Source organism: Gopherus flavomarginatus, chromosome 10 (genome assembly GCF_025201925.1).
Source record: "Gopherus flavomarginatus isolate rGopFla2 chromosome 10, rGopFla2.mat.asm, whole genome shotgun sequence".
NCBI classification, from domain to species: Eukaryota; Metazoa; Chordata; order Testudines; family Testudinidae; genus Gopherus; species Gopherus flavomarginatus.
The window spans coordinates 50,317,251-50,334,707 of NC_066626.1; the positions used below are offsets into that span (position 1 = coordinate 50,317,251).

The 17,457-nt window shown below is 40.5% G+C and overlaps 1 protein-coding gene across 7 annotated transcripts in view; it reads left to right on the forward strand.

The window, feature by feature from the left end:
* The window catches only part of WDSUB1 (WD repeat, sterile alpha motif and U-box domain containing 1), a 58,278-nt gene that overhangs the window by 19,688 nt on the left and 21,133 nt on the right, over window positions 1–17,457 (forward strand). For 5 of the 7 annotated variants that reach the window (XM_050969264.1, XM_050969263.1, XM_050969266.1 and 2 more), the window contains 6 exons: window positions 4,820–4,912; window positions 6,102–6,195; window positions 7,841–7,874; window positions 9,957–9,997; window positions 10,086–10,192; window positions 10,789–10,968. In XM_050969264.1, the coding sequence (XP_050825221.1) occupies window positions 4,820–4,912; window positions 6,102–6,195; window positions 7,841–7,874; window positions 9,957–9,997; window positions 10,086–10,192; window positions 10,789–10,968 (549 nt within the window). Of the gene's footprint in view, window positions 1–4,819; window positions 4,913–6,101; window positions 6,196–7,840; window positions 7,875–9,956; window positions 9,998–10,085; window positions 10,193–10,788; window positions 10,969–11,076; window positions 12,760–12,807; window positions 14,618–17,457 lie in introns of those variants that run through there. The other 2 variants (XM_050969268.1, XM_050969269.1) reach the window with 2 other exon arrangements.

A 17,457-nucleotide genomic window follows, 5' to 3' on the forward strand; every position in this document is an offset into this window, starting at 1 on the left:
TGTGGTTTAGGATTTCTACAATTCAGCACTTCTCTTTTCTCCTCTAGAATCTTGTGTTGAATCTTTATTTCTGTTGATATAGATTTCATTTTGATTTTTTTCTGATTCATCTACATGTTATCATTGTAGTTTCTTTCTTTTCATTCTGACAGTGATGCACTGTAGATGGTTTTCTTCTCATTTGGGAAAACTACTAAAAGCCGTTCTTCTGTTTCCATCCTGCCAAGTACATCAAATCATGTCACTTCCCTGTGGTTGTTTACTAATTGGTTTCTTAGAATTGAATGCACTTTAGAAATAGCTCTTGCTTCTCATCATGGTAAGAAGTGTGTGGTTAACCCGGAGTTGCAGGATAGAAACTGTGTGTTTTTGTTTCTATTTAAAGTCAACCATCCTAGCTTTAACAATCTCAGTAGTGAAAAAGGAAATACTGCAAATGAATCCCAAAAGCTACCAGAAAAACAAGCTGAAAACAGAGTTAGTAGCAATGTTGTTACTGATCTGTAAAATGAAAAGTGTGCATAATTTGTTCTATACATTCTACTTTTAAGTGCTTTCTTTTCATTACAATTAATTGATGGAGAATAAAAGTGTTATTTCCCTGGGGATTTGATAGAATAGAGTTGTTTTTCACAACTCCTTTCATATTCTAGGGTATCCCAAAGTGCTTGACAAACAAAACTTAATCTCTCTTTTATAAGGCTGTGACTTCATATAAAATTGTGGGCCACTCCTTCACCTCAAGTCAGAGTTTACTATGGCCTTGTCTTTGCTGGGATGTCTTCACTGCCCCCAAATGTGGGTTTCTTAAATGATAGCTAATCTATACTAGTTATATTACTGTAAACAAAACAAACCCCCCTACACCTGTTTTGACAGTGAAGACTTAATCTAGGAAAAGAGATGTGTTCTTAACATGTTAGCTAACATGAGGTTACTAAGATGAGGTAAAATTCTAGTGAAGAAAAGGCAGTTTGTAACATTAACACAAATTAGCATTTTGAGTTAAAGACCGAGGAGGAGCCTAAAATCCCTCAACCTGCCTTTTGTTTACTTGGGCTTAACTCATGTTAGCTAAGACGAGGTAAAAAACACACCTTTTTTACCTAGTGAGGATCAGGCTTCTGCAAGCATTGTGTAAGGCACTTGTCTGTGACTACCATTGAGGGAAATGCAATGGTGACCACTCCCTTATCCACATCAGTAATTGTTGTTAGCACAGTTATTGGGTTTCTGACTTGGTGCTTCCCTGATTGGATTTCTTGATATTCAGGGAGGGCAAGTCACTGTCCATTATGAATATTTCTCCCCTCCTCAATAAGTGCCCCTGCATTAGGATTTGAGCCTTCAAAGTATGCTCTGGCCCCAAGCCAGCAAATGACTTAACTACATTATTTGCTGTATCAGAGCCAGAGTACTTAACACATTGCGGGTTTGAGCCCTTGGATATTAGTAAGGCACAGAAGAGAGAGAAACAATAATGGTTAAAATAACTGGCAAATTCTTTCCTGCGCAGTATCGTCACACAGCATGGGCGGTTGAGGGGGGAAGCTCAGAGAGCCCTGTTCGGGGTTTGTGATTTCCAGGGCCATCCCAGATCCTGACCATACTTAGAACATCTGGTGGGTAACAATGTATTGTGCCTCTGTCACAGGGCACTTAAAAGATTCTGTGCTGATGGAGGATAACTGTGGCAAAGAGGATGGAAGTAGCAAGACCCAACTGCAGCACCAAGCAGGGAATACTCATCAAAGGGGGAATTCTCTGCTGGATATTTGCAGCCCATTTGTGCCATCTTAAGTGGAGTAAAGGAGCCATAAACCAAATTGAGGTTCTGGCCCATTGTCTGATTGTACCTAATAGGGGAAAAATCCTAGGCCCAAACTGCAAAGATCAGATCCTATGCAAAACTTGTCTCTAATTCTGAGATGTTTGGATCCAAGGCTTTGGGTCAGCCCATTGTACAGATAGAGGAAAGCTGCAAAGTTCAAAACTGCATCTGAGTTTACGCACAGTTCATGGATTTTTGGATCTGAGGTTTTGATTTGGATCCAGTTCTAATGAGAACTGGTCAAGAATATATTTTTCTGTGTGACAGATTACCCTAGAAATGCTTCCATGATTAGGATTAAATTTTGCTCTGATTTACTTCCCCCAGATAACTCTGTTGAAGTTGATTTGTCTGATTGGGTTTAATTCAGGACAGGAGCTTAGCTGCTGTGTAGGTCTAGGTAATATGGGAATACATATTAAGGCTCCAAAGGAGAAACTTTCACCTAATTTTTCCAAAATGTAAAACAGGTTGGGCAAAAGAATACATGTAATTTGGTCATCTGGGGCCACTTCTCTGATTTTTCTACATTCTCCACAGTCTTATATGTATACACAGGTACCACTCCTCATGCCTCCCTAGAGCTATACCCAGTTCTCCTAGGAAAACAGGCCAAATTTTGGAGACATGCATGCTATCCGTGCATCATTAACTATCTAGTTAAAGTGCCATTTTTAATTAATATCACATGAAAATCCGAATTAAAAAAAGGCTTTCATAAGGGCAGGAGAAAACCCTTAGGCTCAGTACCATTTAAAAGTTATAAACATATGCTTCAAATTTCCTTCTCTTGAATTTTTGGATTTTCAAATGTAGGTTTTTACTCCCAAAACCCATTGCATACAGATTGGTTTTGAAATGTCAAGATTTATGACAAATTATGTGTGAAAGATGTATGCAAGATTAAAATTAATGAAAAAGCGAGACATAATCTTAACTGAGGCACAAAGTTTTAGATGATTAAAATAACACAAACCAAGAAAATAGTTGCCAAGGAGACATGTATTTTCACAGTCAGTAAAGGAGCATGACCTTTTTTTAGATTTCTCAACCATCCACACTGGACTGCATTCAGGTCCTTCAGTAAACAAATTAACTAGCTAAAGGCAGAGTTCCATCCTCAGATATTGCTCCCACTTACATTGTTGAAGTTACGTATTCAAACACTAGTGATGAATTTGACCCATTATTTTTTAATGTACAGAATAGCAGTTATATACAATATTTAAAACAAATTTGCTACCTAGCCCTCAGTCAGTGCTGATCACTTCTTAGTATTTAGGAGCAATTTTATCATACTGTTACAACTGCCTCACACACTACTCAGCAGTGGAATGCAACGATTGGGATTGTATTTTAAACAGGCAAACTTCTTTCATGTGCAGTTTTAATTGTCTCTTATCTGTAATGACTAGAACAGCTTTTCTGAAACTGGTACTGGTTTTGCAGTCAGGTTCATGAGTTTATTTATCAGAATATGAACACATTATAACTAAACTGATTACAGCTACGAAAATATGTGAAGTACTCTTGAATTTTACATAGTGTACATTAGGTTTTAAAGTTTGAGAACTGCTGACCTGGAGAGAACATGCATACAACCACGTTTAAAGGCTCTCTCGCTTCATCTGACACAAGAAAGAAACAACCTTTTTTATCCATTTTGATCAACCCACCTTCAAGTAGTCAATAATTTGAGTAGTAGGAAGAAGGAAAAACAAGAACTAAAGAAAACAAGACTGGCAACTATGAATATACAAAGTATCTTTTGCAGAACAAAAAACAACCTCACAGTTTTGTATTGCCAGGTTTGTCACAAAATTATATCATCACAGTAAATTGACAGTAGAATCTGTTTCTGGACCTCTAACTTCTATATAAATCACCCTTTTCAAATACAGCAGAACCCTGCTAATTTGTACTAATGACCGGTAGGCCCTTTGTGAATTACTGAATTTTGCGAATAATCACACTAGAAAAAATGCAAGATTTGTTTAATGTTTTTACTTCTTTGTATTCTCTGTACGTTTAATTTGAAAATCAAAATTTCTGTCTTTAAGGACCATGTTCTTCATGGTCCCCTTGTTATATGGTATCCTTCCTAGTAGATATTTTACTTAGATTATCATAGAAGTGTAGAATTGAAAGGGACCTCAAACAGCCATCTGGTCCAGTGCCCTAATCTCTCTGTATGAGAGCGTTTAGCCTGACCATTCTAGAAAATGCATTACCAAAGGTGCTTTAGTCATTTATTTGATGAGTGTATTTTAGATTTAATTATGATTATACCTCATAGTATTTATCTTATAACAATATAATTTGTTAGTATATATGTAGCATATATTGTAAAAGCTGCTAAGTCTTAGAAAAGGGATCTAGCAAACAGCATTCTACACTTAAGTCTTTGCTGCAAAATTGGAACTGAAATTGTTTTTAGTATATCAATTACAAATTTGGGTCTACTCTAAATGAAATAATATATATATATTTTCTGTAGGGCTGTTAAATACTTTGTAAATAAATCAGGCCAAATACACATCGAAGCCACTCTTTTTTTGTTGTCATAACACCACAAAACAGACTTTTTAAAAAAATTTTAAATAATTGGCCAGATGCTTTCCTGCACTGTAGCTCCACTCAGCATGGGAGGTGGAGAGGGGAGAAGTTATACTATCTTGTATGGCTGGTGGTAAGTCTTTAGCTTTGACTGCTATCTCATTTTTATTGTCACAACTGCTCAGTTTTAGATTTCTTCCACCTATTCTATTCATGAAACAACATTTGAATGTGATATCTGCTATACAATTTAACTGGATTGCAAAATCATACCACTAATTTGTGTAAGTATTTTATCAACACTTTAAAAAAGTATTATGAATGTGGAAGCTAATTTTCAAATTGAAATGTTAGAATTGTAACCTAGCGTACTGGTCTGTCACATTCTTTTCAGTGCTTCTGATCCCCTTTAAAACGTTTTCATTTTATTAGGTGGAGAACAAGGATCTAGATACTTCCGAATGGCATCTTGTGGTCAGGATAACCAGATCAAGCTTTGGCTTATTTCACTTGCTGATCTCTTAGGTATATATAGCAATACTTATCTTTTTCACTCAAAATTAATAACTATTTAGTTACAATTTAGTGCTAATAAGCTAATATCTATCAAGGTTATAGATGCAAAGTTAGACTAATCACATGCTTTTAAAGTGAAGCTGCTTAAGTGCTTTGCTAGGGTGGAGTCAGAGGGCTCAGCACTGTGCAGGATCAAGCTTTGCTTAACTTCTTTATTAAAGTTTTTAACTGGCATACAGTAATCTGTTACAGTATGTTACAAATTCACAGAATAGTTTGTACATTATTATGTTACACATTTTATTATACAAGAGTATTTTTTATTTGTTGGAAGCTATCAATAATTTGTTTGAGTGTAGAAATGTTGAAAGGTGCTCGGTTGACATGCCTGGAGACCAGAGTCCTCTCTTTATCCCTCCCAAAGAAGTACAGTGCAGACGGTGATGGTATTAAAATTACCCCAGTCCTGAGCTAAAGTTGACCATAACTAGGAGTGACTCATTTGTCCATTAAATCTGTGACATCTACTAAAACTGCAACAAATTTCTGCTATGGGGAGTGGCTTTGTGATTTAGGTACCAGTCCAGTAGAAGTGGCACTGAAAGCTTCAAAACCATTTTCAATAAAGGGGGGAAAAAGACCTTCCTCTTCTTTTCTTTGTGTGTTTTGTACATATGTGGGCTGTATGTATGTGTAGATATTTAACTGTATAGGAATATAATTATATATTCCATACAAAAACCTATTTTAAAAGAATGTTAAGATTTCAAAGTGAAGCAGCAAAAGTGAGGAAATACTAAAGTTAAGGTTGCCCATGCAATCCTAATTACCCCCTTCTGTGCATGCATTATGGTATGAGGCCAGATCCATGAGCCTGCTTTGGTGGCACAAAACAGCCACAAAGCCAGTTTATCCAGGAATTTTAAGCAGAGTAGAGCCATAATACTTGCTTCTGTGTCAGCTCTTCTTGCACACTATGGCACAAGGGCCCTGGCCAAAGAACAGAGGGTGTGGTCGGGGGGTGTCCCTGTGCCCCACTAATCACTGCTGTCTTTTATGCTGTTGACATCTGGCCTCACTTGATTACACTATATCAAGCTCCCAAGTTTTCAGTCCTTTGAAAGTAATAAATCAAAACATTGATTGGTTAACAAGTTTAGAAAAATCATGTTCTGCTTTTTGCTAATTGTATTTGTAGGTTGTGAATTAAAATATGAATGCACATTGAATGGACACTCTGCCCCAGTCCTCGCTTGTGCATTTTCCTATGATGGGCAGATGCTAGTCTCAGGGTAAGCAGTTTCACTTTGTTTTAGTTGTTTAAATTTTACAGAAGATGGCTGTGCTTAGGTAAACATTTATCTCCCCCTTCTGAAGTGGAAATAGAGTTGGTTTTGTTTTTGAGCACTGAAGTTAATTCTCAGTTACTTGAAAAATTACTAAGGAATAGGATGAGAGTGTTGGAGTGGGGAGAACTCAGTTTCAGCTTTGGTGTATGAAAAGCTTTTCTGGACACTTATCTACATTTTTACATGAAGATAATATAAACAGTGGCCTAGAACTTTAAAAAAAAATCACTGTTTTAAAATATTGACTTTGTAAAATTTATATACTTACACATGCACACACAGTTTGAAAGGGATGTACGTATTTTAATATTGTTCTAGAATCTGTTGGAATAAGATGTGTAACATTTAACTACCCAAAGGAATTCACTCTCTTTGGGGTGGAGGGGGGACACATGCAAAGTGTTTATTTCTGGTGCCAGATTTATGTACTTTTCCAAAAATGTATCCCTAATATTTATGGGCACATCACAAAAACTCTAATTTTTTATATACGTATAAAACTTGTAGATACATGTACAAATCCACAGTTTGTATGTACAAATGCTAGTGTTCCATGCAAAAATACATTGTTTAAAATTGCAAATAGATGTGCTTATAAATATTTCAGGCAGACATTTTTGTATGCCTTAAAGACTGACTTTTCAACCTGAAATTATCACACACACATTGACAGTGGAATAGAGGGGAAAGTCAGAAGACAGACTAAAACATAGGAGTTGATATGATTTAAAAAAAAAATCTTGTAATTTTTTTGGGCCAGGTTTTGGGCCAGTTGCATGACTTTTGAGGGTCTGATTCATGATTTTTGATCTCTTGAGGTTGGCATCCAGTCTGTACTCCATACATATTTCAGGAAGAACTGTAGTTGCTGAAAATAAACATGTAACTCTTTGTATTTGGATTATCTTATTAAAAATAATGATATTTTAACTATGAAGTATTTTACATTCTGTATTGAGCCACTTCCTCTAGTCTGCTTTGCAGATATTCAAGGTCCAAATTGAAGCAGAAATACTTGGAGGATAGGAGCATAGGTGCTGGAACTAAGGATGCTGGGAGTGCCTCTGCACCTCCTGACTTGAGGCGGTTTCCATCATATACATCATACATCCATCACAGTTTGGTTCAGTGGCTCTCAGCACCCCCACTACAAAAATTGTTCCAGTACTCCTGCGTAGGAGCGCTCACTCCGTCAGTTTTCACAGTGTCCACACATGGTTGAGCCCACCGTTGCAGCTATTCCCTGTATTGGAGCATTGAGGAGACAAATGTGAATGAGCCGCTGGTCTGGTGATAGCATGGCCAGTGGATTTATGTACTACACAGATGCACTGCCTCAAAAACCTATTGGAATTAGAGGAGCTGTGGGCTTCAGCCACTACTCTTCCTGCTAGGCTATACTTCAGGCTGCTGTATAGATGTTCAAGCCCTACCTCTAGATTTCAGTGAAGAGGGTTGCTACGTCAAAATTTTTGTCCCACAAGGAAAGTCTAAACAAACAAGATTTGTCCCATAGTTTTTAATTATAACAGTTTGTTTTCTCATCTCTTTCCATGCCATCATTTAATTTAATGTGTTTTTTTAAAAGATCTGTGGACAAATCCATCATGATACATGACACTGTAAGTATTGCGTAATTCAAGATTGTTTTACTGAATTTTTTTTTAGTTTGTATCCTTTCACCTGAAATGTTGTCTTCTCAAGATAGAAGAGTAGCAAATATGACCTGAAATCTTTAGTGTGTATTTTTTTGGAGTAGGAGCAAGGAAGGAGTTCGTCCATATCAAAGTACAGAGACACTCTCTCGCCACCTTTTTCTACACTTAATTCTTTTCTTATCTTGGTACTGTACAAGAGAATCACGCTACTGTATACGTATGTGCACCTCTACCCCGATATAATGTGACCCAATATAACACGAGAGTGGATATAATGCAGTGAAGCAGTGCTCCAGGGGAGTGGGGCTGCGCATTCCGGTGGATCAAAGCAAGTTCAATATAACACGGTTTCACCTATAACGCGGTAAGATGTTTAGGCTCCCGAGGACAGCGTTATATCGGAGTAGAGGTCACAGAACTGGGAGATCTTGAGTTCTCATTCTTAGACAGACTTCCTATGTGATGGTTGACAAATCACTGTGCCTCTGGGGCTGGATCATGCCAGGCCTTCTCTGGGCGTTGACTGCTGCTGAAATACTTTTTGGACTCTATGCTTACTGTGACAGCAGCCTGAAGGTGATGAGGAAGGCATCTCCAGTCTCCCAGCAAATCAGAGTCAGAGGGTGTGTCCAACCAGTCATATAGCCTGTATAAAATTGAGCCATACTTAGTGAGGAGAAGAGCTCTTGGCATTTTCTTCATGAGACCTCTGCAAGGAGATGTCCCAACTGACCATGGCCTCATTGGATAAATTGTGGTAACCAGGCTGGGATGGATTGTATTTTCTTTTTCTTCATCAGTGTCAATATTGATTTGTAGTGAGGTTTAAAAACATTCATTGCTTTCTTTAAGTTACACTTTATGTATATATATATTTTTTAAAAAGCATGATTGCTGACTACTTCAGGAAATAAATTATTTGTTCCACTGTTCTGTTTAGTCCTATAATGTTAATTGGGAGATAATTCTCAGCTAAATTGTGAGATCTGAATAAAGGTCAATACCAATGGCACAACCATGAGACTATTTTGCTGCTTTCATGTTCTCAGAATCTTCTGAGTTTATGGAAACATAGTTAAGAAGCATATGGAAAAATAGCCCCTCAGTCTTCTGCATCCAAATATGAGACCATAACAAAATGAGGGATACAAAAAATAGTAATGCATGAAGTTTAATACTGAACATGACAGGGGAGAAATTATTTGACAGAACATTTTTTGTAACCTTGGGTTCTTGTTTAAACATTATGGGAAATAATTCTGATGTACTTTATAGTAATAACAGTGAAAGAACAATAGGTCTGGATCAGATGGAGATAAATTTCAGTCTAACATAAGGGGCATATCCCTTATGAGGGACAGTTCAGAGGTATGAGAGGGAAAACAGGAAAGTTGACAGGTCAGATAGAATAACTTGTTGTTTTTTTAATTCTGACCATGTCTGTCAAAGGAATCATGTGCTACACTAAAGAGAAATTCTTAAACATTATTTAAAGGATTGGAATTGTTAAGATTTGTTTTTGTGAACGGCAGCATCTAGTGGCCACATATGCAAACAACACTTGCGTAATCCTTGTGATATTACAGGGCCCTGTGTTTTTATTTAAAGGTCGCACCTGAATTCTATTTGAGATTCAGTTACCAGTTCACTCTGATACGTTCTTAATTCTAGTCTTTTGGAAGAAATTTTTTTTTATCCAGATGAGTAATCAGCCATATGGAATTTTGGAACTGTCAGTTGAATATATTATATTTCTGTCAGCCAGGTACATTGAGGGATAGCTGTGTGGTCTGTTGGATTGAACATGGGGCTGCAAGTCAGGAGATTTGAGTTTTATTGTCAGGTCTGATGCTGACTTGCTATGTGACTTTTGGCACATTATTTACCCTCTTTGTGCCTCAGTTACACCATCTTCAGAATTGAAATCATTATGCTTCCTGACCTTTGTAAAGTGCTTTGAATTAAAAATTGCAATATAAATAATAATTATTAACTGTGATTATTATTTCTGTTTGACCTAACAAATGCAATACTTTTTGTTTGCAGAAAACTGGGAGCATCCTGCACACTTTAACTCAGCATACCAGGTGTGAACTCAGCATAATCCTATATTAACCAAGGAAGTATTTAATGTGTGATTTTAAATTTCAATTATTAAATTGCTTTTGTTTCTAGATATGTTACAACTTGTGCCTTTGCACCAGATATTCCATTACTTGCAACAGGTTCAATGGATAAAACTGTGAATATCTGGCAATTTGATCCAAAGCAACATTTTGCAGGTAAGTGCATGCATTTTTTTAACCCACTCTTTTTGTACTTCCAGTATAATATAGTTGTAAACCTATTGAGAGAGGCTATACAAACTGCTTTACCCTAGTATGTGCTCATTGTGCAATCTTAAATAATATGGGCCCAACATTTGACCTTCCTTAAAATTGTTATTTACTATTGGGAAATGTCCCGTATGTTGGAAAAGAAAGAAGGAAAAAAAATCTTTTAAATGTACCACTCCTTCTTTAACGAAATTTTACACTTAAACAAAAGGAGTGTGTTCTCTTGCATCCCTTTTTCTTACTCTCTGGGCAGCACTTAACTGACAAATAATATTCCCAGAGCAGCACAGACTTTGCCAATGATACTTGTACACAAATAATACGAGAAACAGAAAATACAAGTTAATTGCAAGCATAGTTGTCAATAGGAACAAAAAATTATTTGCTAATTAGTATAGACAAAAATAAGTCAGGAAATAAACATTCTAGCTCATGAAAGCTATGTTACAAAAGTATACCAAGAGCAACTTTCAGTGCACAAAAGCAGTTCTGTTTTTTCTTATTTCTTATCTGAAATTTCCGTTCTCTACTTGTTTCCCAAGGAGGTGGCCTGGAAGATGAACCTAAGATGTCTATTGAGAACTGGTCAGAGGAAGAGGTCTCAGTTTGGCTTTGTGCACAAGGTTTAAAAGACCTTGTTGGGATTTTCAAGATGAATAACATTGATGGCAAAGAGCTGCTGAGTCTTACAAAACACAGTCTGTCTAACGACTTAAAAATTGGTAAGAATGTAAAGGCAAGTAAAATTGTAACCTTTGATAGGAATTTAGGAACTTTTAGGGTGGAAGAAGGTCAGAAATTCCATGTAGGTATACCCTCTCTGTCGTCAGACGCTCCTGGTGTGGTGCTCTGTTCTAGTCAATGCTGATATCAGTCGGCTGCTTATGTGTGTTCCTTCTGTGTGCTGCCCCAGCTCTGTGAAGATAGCTGACCCAGCAGACCCCAAGAGAACCCCCAATGACCACAGACTCTAGTAAGCTACGAAGGCACCCGGGCCAGGTTTACTGTCGAAGAGAAGCACAATCTCCAGCTCCCAGGCATAGAAGTCCAAGGTGCTGCCAGCTAGTACTTATGTGCTCCCTGACAATGGACCAGCTCAGTTAGTGGCGGGACTTTCCACTGCCCTCTAGGCCAGACAAAGACACCGCCACAGGGATGCATTCTTATACACAGGTACAAACAAGTTACACATCACTCCTGACATTGAGGTGCAACACTTCTACGTAGCAAGGTGCAACCCCACTACATAGCAAGGCGCCGCCTCTCACCTTGTACATGTTGGTTCGAACAAAACAACTCTATCCATCATATTACCCTTTTGGCCCTGTCATTGGGATGGGTCAGCCTGTTCCTTGTTATCTATGTGGAATGTACAAGTATGCAAATGTTCTGATATCTGGTGTCTAGTACCTTTTAGGTATGTCTCTTTTTGCAGCATCAGCCCTTTCCTTGCCAGCTTCTGTGAGCAGGGCCTGCCTCTGGCTCACAGCTCAACTTTGCTTTATGTTAGCAAAGTCTTGACCATTACTTTAGTTCAGGCCTTAGGCCTCATACCGAGCCTCTGATACCAAGGTTTATATCTCAGGCCCTCCTCTTACTACACTCTCCTTTAAGTTTACAGTTATTCTGCCACTCTATTTTTTTTTCCTGTTAAATACAGTACATGGCCAAATACTATTGATACTCTGTTCATCCAAAATACTTGTTTTTTTGAAGTTTTCCCATCCCTAAAGACAAGAAATGTACAACAATCATGCATTTTCAGGGAATGGACTAAGTTTCCTGTTCCATAATTTTCAGCTCTGATATCTATGAGGTGGAAGAAAGTAATTTCAGTTTCCTTACACACATACAAGTTGTGATAAATGAAGGCGGTGGTGGGTAGCTCCTTTTGATGGACACCCAGCCGGCCAGTTAGCTGTAAAATCCCTTGTGGTAGCTGTTCTCTACTCTGCAAAGGGTTAAAAAGTCTCCCACATTTTAAAAAAAAAAATTAAAAATGGGCACCTAACCAAAAGAGCCAATGGGAAGGCTAGAACTTTTTTAAATTAGGAAAGAAACTTTCTCTTTGTCTGTTGTTCTCCGGAGAAGGCGTTACAAAGCAGCAATGCTATATGCAGGAATGCTGTGTAAGGCTTGAACCAGGTATAAAAAATAATCTTCCATACCTAGAAGAAATCATTGAACAGGGCATGTTTAAATAAACTTGATTAGGTTTATTTCTTTATTTTGGCGTGTGGATCTCCTCTGGACTAACCCCAGATGCTTTTGTTTTGCTTGTCACCTTTAAGCTGAATCTCAAGAGAAATATCTTGATGCTTAATTTTTGTAATTGTTTCTTTTTGTTTTTAATATATTTTACCTTTTTTAAGAACAGGATTGAATTTTTGGTGTCCTAAGAGGTTTGTGCATGTTGTTTTATTAGCTGGTAGCAACAACTAATTTCCTTTGACCTGGTCTACACTAGTCTGTTATTTCAGAATTAGCCAAATTAATTAAAAAAAAAACCCAAACAACTATTCTGTCCATGTGACCAAACTGTTTTTTTTTTCAATTTAAAGAGCTCTTTAATCTAATTTCTGTACTCCAGCTCCGCAAGTGGAGTCGCGCTTAAATCGAGATCTCAATCCCAGGTTAAAGGTATTGTGGATGCAATTCGATGATATTGGCCTCTGGGAGCTATCCCAGAATATTCCCTTGTGACCGCTCTGGACAACACTCTCAGCTCCAGTGCACTAGCCAAGTGGGCAGGAAAAGCCCCGGGAACTTTTGAATTTCATTTTCCGTTTGGTCACCATCAGCATAGGTGACCATCAGCACAGTCCACTATCACAGGAGATCACGCAGTCCCGGATTCGCAGACGAGCTCCAGCATGGTCCGAACGGGAGGTACTGGATCTCATCACATGTTGGGGAGACGAGTCTGCTGTGGCAGAACTACATTCCAAAAAAAGGAGCGCAAATACATACGCTAAAGTCTCCAGGGCCATGGATGGAAAGAGACTACTCCAGGGACACAGAGTAGTGTCATACAAAAATCATGAAGCTCAGGCAAGCATACCAAAAAGCCAGGGAGGCGAATGGGCGCTCTGGGTCACAGCCCCATACATTCCGCTTCTGCCGTGAGCTGCATGCAGTTATGGGGGGTGACGCCACCACTACCCCACCACTGTCCGTGAACACCTGCCACGGGGGAGATGCACAGAGGGAGGATGAAGAGGAGGAGGAGTACAGTGCACAGGTGGCAAGTGGGGAATCTGTTTTCCCTCCTAGCCAGGAGCTATTCTTAATGCTGGAGCCAATAGCCTCCCCAAGGAGGGCTTCTGGACCATGACCCTGGAGAAGGTACTTCTGGTGAGTGAGAGCCTGATCGGAGCCATAGGTGGAGGGTGGGGTGGGGGGGAAACCCAGCTGTGCTGGGCTGTTCCCATTTAGTTTAAAGGGCTTGTCCCTGTTCAGAGCCTCATCAGAGCCACTCAGTGGGTGCGGGGGGTGGGGTGGGTATTGTGTAAAGCAATTGTCCGAGAGCATCCACAGGCCCTCCTTTTATGTGGCAAACCCACCAGGTCTTGCTTGCTATGGGAAAGGGGGGCCAGCGTTTTGAAAGTATTGAAATGAATGTAGAAGAAGCAGAACCCTACATGCCCCTAAGCTCCCTGCAAGCTGAATTGTATTCCCTGGCCGCGTGTGATGGCTTACTCACACCAGAGTGCCTCCTTTGTTCTCTGAAATGTATTTTTTAAAATACTACCCTCCCTTTTTCTCTTCCTGCAGGTGCAAATGTTTCAACGTGGCCCCTATCTACTCCATCCCAGAGGCTGGTCCAGATTAGAAGGTGGAGAAAACGAACTTGAGATAACATGTTCGCTGAGCTCATGCAGTCCTCCAGCACCGATAAGGCCCAGCTGAATGCATGGAGGCAAACAATTGTGGAGTCCAGTAAAGGATTACAGGAACACGAAGAGAGGATGGATGCGCACGATGAGAGCAGGCAGGACACTATGTTCAAGCTCATGGGGGAGCAAACTGACATGCTTTACTGTGTGGTGGATCTAATGCGGGAAAGACAGCACGACCACAGTCTGCCGCTGGAGCCCCTGTGTAACCACCCTCCCTCCTCCCCAAGTTTCACAGCCTCCTCATCCAAATGCCCAAGAACAGGCAGGGAGAGGCTACGGGTACCAACGCACTTAAGCTCAGAGGATCGCCCAAGCAGCAGAAAGTTGGCATATGCGAACTTTTGATTTGGTTTCTGGACTTGTCCTTCCCTCCTCCTCCACCTCCCTAACCCAATACCCCTCCCCCTCGGTCTACCTTCAGATTTCTCTCAGTGTTTGTATAGCAAATAATAAAGAACATGTTTTTAAACAATTTTTGACTTTATTGCCTTTCATATATATAGAGAGGGCAGGTAACTTCAAGAGAAGCAAACACAACTGTCATACCGTACCTTGGCCAGTCATGAAACTGGCTTTCAGAGCTTCTTTGATGTGCAGCATGCCCTGCTGCGCTGTTCTAATGGCCATGTTGTCTGGCTGTGCAAAATTGGCTGCCAGGTGAGTTGCCTCAACCTCCCACCCCACCATAAATGTCTCCCCCTTACTCTCACAGATATTGTGGAGCACACAACAAGCAGTAATTACAATTGGAATATTGGTTGTGCTGAGATCTAACCGAGTCAGTAAACTGCGCCAGCACGCTTTCAAACATCCAAAAGCACATTCTACTACCATTCTGCTCTTGCTCAGCCTATAGTTGAACTGTTCCTTACCACTGTCCAGGGTGCCTGTGTACGGCTTCATGAGCCATGGCATTAAGGGGTAGGCTGGGTCCCCAAGGATAACTATAGGCATTTCAAAGTCCCCAACAGTAATTTTCTAGTCTGGGAAATAAGTCCCTTCCTGCAGCTGTTCAGACAGACCAGAGTTCCTGAAGATGCGACCGTCATGCACCATTCCCGGCCATCTCACGTTAATGTCGGTGAAACGTCCCTTGTGATCCACCAGTGCTTGCAGCACCATGGAAAAGTACCCCTTGTGGTGTGTGTGCTGGGGCCAAGATAGGGATGTGTTTCGTCTATCGCCCCGCCACAGTTAGGGAAACCCAGCGCATTAAAGCCATCCACAATGGTCTGCACATTTCCCAAAGTCACTACCCTTGATAGGTCAATGATTGCATTGGCTACTTGCAGCACAGCAGCCCCCACAGTAGATTTGCCCACTCCAAACTGACCGGTAGCTGTCGGGCATTGCAAGCTTCCACAGTGCTATGGCCACTCGCTTCTCAGCTGTGAGGGCTGCTCTCATTTTGGTGTCTTTGCATTTCAGGGCAGGGGACAGCAAGTCACAAAGTTCCATGAAAGTGGCCCTGTGCATACAAAAGTTTCGCAGCCACTGGGACTCATCCCAGACCTGCAACACTATGTGGTCCCACCAATCTGTGCCTGTTTCCCAGGCCCAGAATCGGCATTCCACGGCATGACCCTGGTCCAATGCCACCATGATCTCCCAATCGCCACATGCCATGCTTCTAGGAACATCTGTGTCCATGTCTTCATCAGTATAGTAATTGCACAGTCGTCGCTTCCTCGCCCAGTTTTGCAGGTACTGCATGTACTGCAGGATAATGTGTGAGGTATTTACAATGGTCAAAACTGCAGCGGAGACCTGAGCAGGCTTCATGATTGCCACGCTATGGCATCTGCACAAGTAATCCTGGAAAAAGGGCGTGAAACGTAGGAGGCCTGTTCGGTTCAAGATGGCCGATAAAAGGTGGTAAATGGTTGCCTTCTGTAGCTTTCACAGAGTCAGGACGCTCGCTAGAGCTGCAAGAGCGGGGAGAGCAGAGTTTGCGGCAGAAGCATGAGCAGAGTTTGCGGCGGAAACTGTGCGGCTCAGGTCACGATGGCTGAAATCGGGGAATTGTTGCCATCTGTAGCTTCCATGGGAGCCCAGGACCTACAACATAGAAAAAGCAGTGGAAGCTGTGCGGCTGAGGTCACGATGACCGAATAACAGCGAATTGTTGCCTTCCGTAGCTTGCATGTGAGCCCAGGACAGACAACATGGAAAAATTAGCTAGCAATGCAAGAACGAGAGAGCAGAGTTTGCGGTGGAAGCTGTGCTGCTCAGTTCACAGTAGCCGAAAAAAGGCGGGAAATGGTTAGATAGAAGAGTAGATAGAAAGACGAGAGGACATGCGAGATGGATTCATAGTACCAGGAAACCAGTGATTGCACTGTCTGCTGGCAGTATGGTGTGTGCCGTAGCTTTCATGGAGGGAGGAGCAAGTGACAGCACACACCCAGAAACACCTGCGAGAATGTTTTTGCCCCATGATGCACTGGGAGCTTAACCCACAATTCCAGTGGGCGACGGGGACTGCAGGAACTGTGGGATAGCTTCCTACAGTGCACCACTCTGACATTTGAGGCTAGCCTCGGTACTGTGGATGCACTCCACCAAATTCATGAGCTTTAGTGGGGGGGGCCACAACACTGAATGTATAAAATCGCTTCTGAAAATTCAAATAGAATAAGTTCGAATTAATTTCGTACTGTAGACGTACCTTTTGTTTTCTTCTTCAGCTCTTCCACGGAGTGGGGATGAAAGGGCTTGAGGGTACCTCATAGGAAGGAATTCCCAAATGCTCCTTCCTGAGTCCAAGGGGGTATTTTGCATTTGCGTGGTGGCAGCATTTACCAAGCCAAGGTCAGAGAAAAGCTGTAACCTTGGGAGTTTAATACAAGCCTGGATTGGCCAGTATTAATTTTTAAAATCCTTGCGGGGATTTTGTACTCAGAGACATAGTGGTGATTCAGCCTTGACATGTACACACTGTAGTCAGTGATTCTGGCTAATATAAGCAGTGAACTGTTTTTTTGTTGTTTTCCTGTCAGTCTAGGGAATCTGTGTGTGTTTGAAACATGTAGAGGCCAGCAACCCTGGATTTAGTTGTGAATTTTTTGGGGTGAAAAATACTGTATTTGAAAGAAATGTAAATAAAAATGTGCTTTTTGCTAGATTTTTTCCCTTAGCCATAGATGTTACATTAGTTTTTAAAGTTTTCTAGTAGGGAAGAAGCTTCCTTGGTACAAATACTTTTTACAACTATTAATCAGAAGGACACATGGTATACAGTCCTACAGATTTATGCCAATAAAGTTGGGAACTATATTGCAGAAGTCTGCCCAGAGGAAGAACCATAGTATC